Genomic DNA, 6,625 nt, shown 5'->3' with positions numbered 1-6,625 from the left:
TTTCTGTGGTCTTTGTATTTTAATCAACATAATATTAATTAACTGATCTTTGGATATCTGTTATACTCTCGTGTCATTAGCCATTTCTGAGCCTAAATCAGAAATTTAGGCTCCATTCCACTCCCCATTAATTGCAAAGCAAACCCAGGTAAAGTCTTAATCTGGTGATGACATGACGAATCCTACTTCCGGGCATAAAGTAGTCTGCGTTTAATATGGCTTTTGTGTTGTTAACATGTTTAATGTTTTGTATTTTATTCCATTTAATCTCAAAAAGCTCCTAAAACCAGAGGTGTGGACTCGAGTCACATGACTTGGACTCGAGTCAGACTCGAGTCATTAATTTTATGACTTTAGACTTGACTTGAAAAAATGTTCTAAGACTTGTGACTTGACTTGGACTTTTACACCAATGACTTGGGACTTGAATTGGACTTGAACCGGTTTACTTGAAAAGACTTGATATTTTACCCCAAATATAAAATTTAACATGCATATTATATAGAGATTGAAAATGTGACGTCATTCACGGGTAGAACCGCAAAGGATTCTGGGAACTCGTGGCAAGCGGTACTAGCGCACGCAGGCTTTCAATTAAAATCAGTTATACAGCGATAAAAAGAAACACAAAAATGTCAAGGAGCTGTTGTATCATTAACTGCAATAGCCGGTCGCATGACAGCCACGGGAAGCCGACGGGTAAAGAGATCGGTTGTTATCGGATTACGTCGTTGAAGAGAAATTGTTCAAGCCATGTTTCCAAAGTAACAAAGACGCGACGGATGGCCTGGATTGCAGCCATTCAAAGATCAAATATAACGTCCCAGAACACTCCAGCTCACAGGTTAGTCTGCTCCAAGCATTTACACGAAGGTCAGTGTTTTTTAGTACTTAATACGTCATTTTCATTACATAATTGGTGATATAGGTTACAAGCAAGTCTGGCGCTGAACAGAAATTGTCGCGCTATGCTCCTTTATTTATTGTGCATAAATAGTGAATTGTCCTGACACAATATTGCGTTTCGCTTCTGTTATTATGGTACATTGACAAAAACATATACTTTTATTCACAGGATAAAACAGGGTTTTTGTATCACTAATTGCCCAGTACGATTACAGCATACAATATTGTTGTCACTGCTACATTTCTGTGATGGGTACCAGAAATTATTTCCACTACTAATTAATTACCCTTGAGCTCAAAGGTCCTATTAATAAACAGTTAAGGAATGTGTATTTATGACGACAATTTGTGAGACTGGTAAACTTATGATACGTACGATGGTCTTTCGTTCTACACGGTGCATTTCAAGGTCCTGTACCCATCCGTCGGTAAACTGTACCTGGGCTTGTTGCAGTGACCTGAAGTTACTAAACTTCATGAGTGTATGCACTCACTCCAAGAACCGTATGATTATAAATATGCATATAAATATGCTACAATGAGATAGCTGACTTCATCTAACTAGCAAATGTTGTCTAGGCTACGTTGGTGATACAGTTTTTTTTTAATGTGTATGATATTTTTGTCATGCAATTTTAAAGCTGGTCCTACAACCGCATCCAAGAATAACATGCAGCTTATCTCAGAACTGTCGGTGAAAATTATTCTTGGAGCTAGGTTTAATTGAGCTGCATTTTAAAGAGGTGCAATTTCACAATTTGTGTATATTTTCTAAGTTCACTATTTTGTCATGTGTTGAGAAAAACACAGATTTTAAAATTACATGGTCTAATATTTACATTTAGCATATAACTGCAACATTATTTTTTCGTTTTTTTTTTTTAAAGACTCGAAAGGACTTGAAATTCAAAGTTTCAGACTTGTGACTTTACTCGGACTTTTACACCAGTGACTTGAGACTTGACTCTGACTTGCCTGACATTACTTGAGACTTGACTTGAGACTTGAGGATAAAGACTTGAAACTTACTTGAGACTTGCAAAACAATGACTTGGTCCCACCTCTGCCTAAAACAGTCAGTGATCACTGTTGACCTCCCTCGGCTTTTATTACCACTAATCATTTATTTAAGCTCAGTTTTTAAAACCTTAGGATGTAACTACAGCCCAGCCCATGCAGCAGTATATGAATGACTAACCTCATATTGTGGATGGATTATCTCAGTTGTTCTCCAGGCTGAAGTTTGGTCCTTTTACAACATCCTGCCATGCGATTACATTTTTTCCTGACCACCGAGAACACTCACGTTAACTTTTATCAAGTGGAAAAAAAGTTAGCTTGTTTATATTATGCTAACATAGCTGTGTCGCTAGCGGTCACGTAGCACATCATTGTATACCAGCTAGCCCAACTTCAGTAACCCTACAAACGTCACTGCTGTTTAGTTTTCTGTCTTCATTTATGTTGAAAGGGATAACAGAGATGTACATTTTAATTTGTTTCCAAAACCCCGCAGTCAGGACATGCTATATTGTATTTAGATAGAAGCTAGCGAGCTAACTTCCTGCTAACTTCTAACTCCGTTAAATATCATAAATTCCGTTTTCATGGATGCCTGGATGTTAAACTCAATTGTTACACCTGGTAGAGCAGAACGCTGATCATTTTATTAAAGATGAAAGACTTAGACAGTTTTTCAACTCTCAGTAATGCCATAGTGATCGTTTGATATATGGACCTGCAGCGGAGTTTAGGTTCAGACACGGCTAGTGACGTCAGACTTTACGACCGGATTAACAGTTGGAGAGGTTATGCAACCGAAGTGGCACTAGGATGACTCAGGAGAGCAACAAGACCAAAAAGACAGTAATTGGTCCAGATGAGACAAAAAAGAAGCTGATTCAGAATGCTTACTTGAGTCCACTAGAAGCAGTCAGATAGTGAGCCAGAGGATTGGAAAAATAAGGTTTCGCCTGTGACAGAGGAAATGTGGGACAAATTCTCTGGAAAGAGGTTAGAGCATTGCAAGCATATTTTATCCATGATAACTGTATACACCAGCCGACGCGGATATGGGAAGGAACATGGCAGAGTTTCTAAAAATGCCAGGAAATGAGCTGACTTAAAGAATCTGTCCATGATAGTGATGATTCAGTGATAGATTTAATGTTCTTGGGGTCAGTCCTCTGCTGCCCACCCTCAAACATATAAGTGTTCCAGAAAAGATTTTTCAGTGGAAGTGGAACGGATCAGTGGAAACTGGTTGGTTATGCAGGTAGGTAGGGATGGGTATCGAAAACCGGTTCTTGTTGAGAACCGGTTCCCACTGTTTCAATTCCTTGGAATTGTTTGCCATTTTTGCAAACGATTCCTTTATCGATTCCAGTCGCCCCGAATGACGTCACCACGTTGCGGAGCATCATTTACTTGGCAGGAAACACGGCGCGTAAGCGGCTCAAACGCTCAAAAGTTTGGTTATACTTTATGAGAATGGATGACAACAGGGCAACTTGCAATACTTGCAAAGTAGATACTTCATTTAAGGGAGGAAACACTACGAATATGCAAAAGCATTTGCTCACAAAACACGCAATGACCTTAAATGAATGTCGTGTTTTTAATTCCACTCCGGACTCGGGAATCTCAACCCAGCAGTAGCGGTAACGTTTGCACGTCCTCTCCCGTTAATGCGGCAGGTAAATAATCAACTAACAGTGCAGAATCAGAATCAGAATCAGAATGGGTTTATTGCCAGATGTTGAGGTTTACAACATTAGGAAATTGCTGCGGTGCTTCAGTGCAGACAATAAGAATTAAAGTGCTATGTAGAAAGAAAGATATGTGCATGAGATATACATGAGATATATACATGAGAATAAGAATTAAGAGTGCTACGTAGAAAGATATATACATGAGTGCAGGTGGTGATCAGTGCCAAACATGAAATGATGCAGTGACACAGCGTAGGGTCATGTGTTAGTGGCGGGGACAATCATGTGGTTATTGTTCATGTGTCCAACAGCAGAGGGGAAGAAACTGTTCTTGTGGCGAGAGGTTCTGGTGCGAATGGACCGGAGCCTCCTGCCTGAGGGGAGCAGGTCAAACAGACTGTGTCCAGGGTGAGAAGGGTCAGCTGAGATCCGGGCTGCACGCCGCAGTGTCCTGGAGGTGTACAGGTCCTGCAGAGATGGGAGTCTGCAGCCAATCACCTTCTCAGCAGAGCGCACAACACGCTGCAGTCTCTGTTTGTCCCTGATAGTGGCTCCAGCGTACCACACGGTGATGGAGGAGGTGAGGATGGACTCGATGATTGCAGTGTAGAATTGCATCATCGTCCGTGTTGGCAGGTTGAATTTCTTCAGCTGCCTCAGGAAGTACATCCTCTGCTGGGCTTTCTTGATGACGGAGGTGATGGTGGGCTCCCACTTCAGGTCCTGGGTGATGGTGGTACCCAGGAAGCGGAATGAGTCCACAGAGGTGATGGGGGTGTCAGTCAGGATGATGGGGGGGAGTGGGGCTGTGTGCTTCCTGAAGTCCACAATAATCTCCACTGTCTTCTGGGCATTCAGCACCAGGTTGTTGTGGCTGCACCAAGACACCAGACGTTCAACCTCCCTCCTGTAGGCAGACTCATCCCCGTCCGAGATGAGCCCAATGACGGTGGTGTCATCTGCGAACTTGATTAGCTTGACAGACTGGTGGGTGGAGGTGCAGCAGTTGGTGTACAGGGAGAAGAGCAGAGGAGAAAGAACACAGCCCTGAGGGGAGCCGGTGCTGATGGTCCGGGAGTCCGAGACATTCTTTCCCAGCCTCACGTGCTGCTTCCTGTCCGTCAGGAAGTCAGTGATCCACCGGCAGATGGGATCAGGCACATTCATCTGGGAAAGCTTGCCTCGGAGATGGTCTGGAAGGATGGTGTTGAAGGCAGAGCTGAAGTCCACAAACAGGATCCTGGCGTAGGTTCCTGGGGAGTCCAGATGCTGCAGGATGAAGTGTAGGGCCATGTTGATGGCGTCGTCTACAGACCTGTTGGCTCTATATGCAAACTGCAGGGGGTCCAGGAGGGGGGCCGTGAGGGTCTTGAGATGGGAGAGAACTAGGCGCTCAAATGACTTCATGACCACAGATGTCAGAGCCACGGGTCTGTAGTCATTTAGTCCAGTGATCCTAGGTTTCTTGGGGACAGGGATTATGGTAGAGGACTTGAAGCAGGCAGGCACATGACATGCCTGCAGTGAGGAGTTGAAGATGCCAGAAAACACTGGGGCCAGCTCGTTTGCACAGTGTCTGAGGGTGGCAGGAGACACACCGTCTGGGCCGGGAGCTTTCCGAGCATTCAGACTCCTAAACTGCTTCCTCACATCTGCTTCATGAATATGAAGAGTTGTGGTCGGAGGAGGTGGTGTGAAATCCTCTTTTGTGTGGGGTGAGGGGGCGGGTGTTGCAGGTGAACAGTTTGAAGGTGGTGATGGCTCTATGGAGGGGAGAGAGGTGGGGGAATGAGTGTCCAAAGTGCCTCTATTGTTGGGGTCGTTGGAGGTGTGAAGGCTGCCTGATGGCTCGTCAAAACGGCAGTAGAAGTCGTTAAGGGTGTTGGCTAAGAGCAAGTCATCAGTGGAGTGGGGGGTTTTAGGCTTGTAGTTTGTAATATTCCTAAAACCTTTCCACACAGAGGCCGAGTCATTCTCTGAGATCTGCTGCTGCATCTTCTCAGAGTGCTGATGTTTGGCAATGTCCACTTCTTTAGTGAACCTGCACTTGGCCTCTCCGCAGCAGTCCCTGTCTCCGCCCCCGAACGCCCCACTCTCCTCCAGCCACAGCCCCCTGAGCCTAGGAGTAAACCAGGGTCTGTCATCGTTATAACTCACCCTGGTGCGCGATGGCACAATGCCGTCCTCACAGAAGTGGACACAGGAGGTGACAGCGTCCGCAAACTCGTCCAGGCTGTTATAAGCAGCCTCCACCGTGTCCCAGTCTGCGGTCTCCAAACACGTGCATATTATGTTAGTGCGATCTGCCTTATTACAAAACCTGCCATTACTGTGCATTTAGGTGACCATGATGAGAGAGACAGACAGAGTCTGGCTCAGATGCTGGCAGTTCTCGCTGCAGTCTACTGGTAGCGTCTCCTTTCAGGACAGGATAAACGAATGTCACCGAGCAGTGACTAAGTTTGTGGTCAAAGGCTTGAACCCATTTGCCACAGCAGATGCCCCCAATTTTAGGTAAGTGAATGTGTTTAATTGTAGGCAGGGACATTTCTGGATATTCTTGTGTAATTGCTACTGAATAATTTATGTTATACTTTGTTATTGCTACAGAAGAATATTTATTTTATTATTTTACATTTACAATTTTTTTTCCTGGGGACCCTGTGACACCCATTGAAGAGCCGTAGGCTGTGGATCTCTTAAGATCTCACTGTTGGGTTTGTAAGGCCACGTTACTCCTAAATTTCTATCTTGTTCAAAGAGAAGATATAAAACGAAGTTCTAAGCTAATCGAACTTAGTGTTCTCCTTTTTTAAAAAGAATCGATAAGCGAATCGATAAAGAATCGAATCGTTAAACAGAATCGAAAATGGAATCGGAATCGTGAAAATCTTATCAATACCCATCCCTACAGGTAGGTGATCCACTCTTTCAACCAGTAGATAGGCACTGAAAATTAGGACATTATTTTAGCCGATGTCATTAGCACAGTGAGGATATAACTTCAC

General features: G+C 44.0%; 1 protein-coding gene across 1 annotated transcript; it reads right to left on the bottom strand.

The window, feature by feature from the left end:
• Positions 1-5,011: 5,011 nt before the first annotated feature.
• On the bottom strand, positions 5,012-5,954 carry LOC147302246 (uncharacterized). Its single transcript, XM_086283569.1, has 2 exons — positions 5,432-5,954; positions 5,012-5,399 (listed from the first exon to the last, which is right to left on the bottom strand). The coding sequence occupies exons 1-2, from the start codon at positions 5,952-5,954 to the stop codon at positions 5,275-5,277; spliced, it is 648 nt and encodes a 215-aa protein (XP_086139695.1). The 3' UTR covers positions 5,012-5,274.
• Positions 5,955-6,625: the final 671 nt, after the last annotated feature.

Source organism: Aulonocara sp. 'chitande type north' Nkhata Bay, linkage group LG23, assembly GCF_057382095.1.
Source record: "Aulonocara sp. 'chitande type north' Nkhata Bay isolate Kocher_YH1m ecotype deep benthic linkage group LG23, A_spYH_male_GT1.1, whole genome shotgun sequence".
Classification (NCBI taxonomy): Eukaryota; Metazoa; Chordata; class Actinopteri; order Cichliformes; family Cichlidae; genus Aulonocara; species Aulonocara sp. 'chitande type north' Nkhata Bay.
This window is presented reverse-complemented; position numbering and strand designations above follow the sequence as displayed.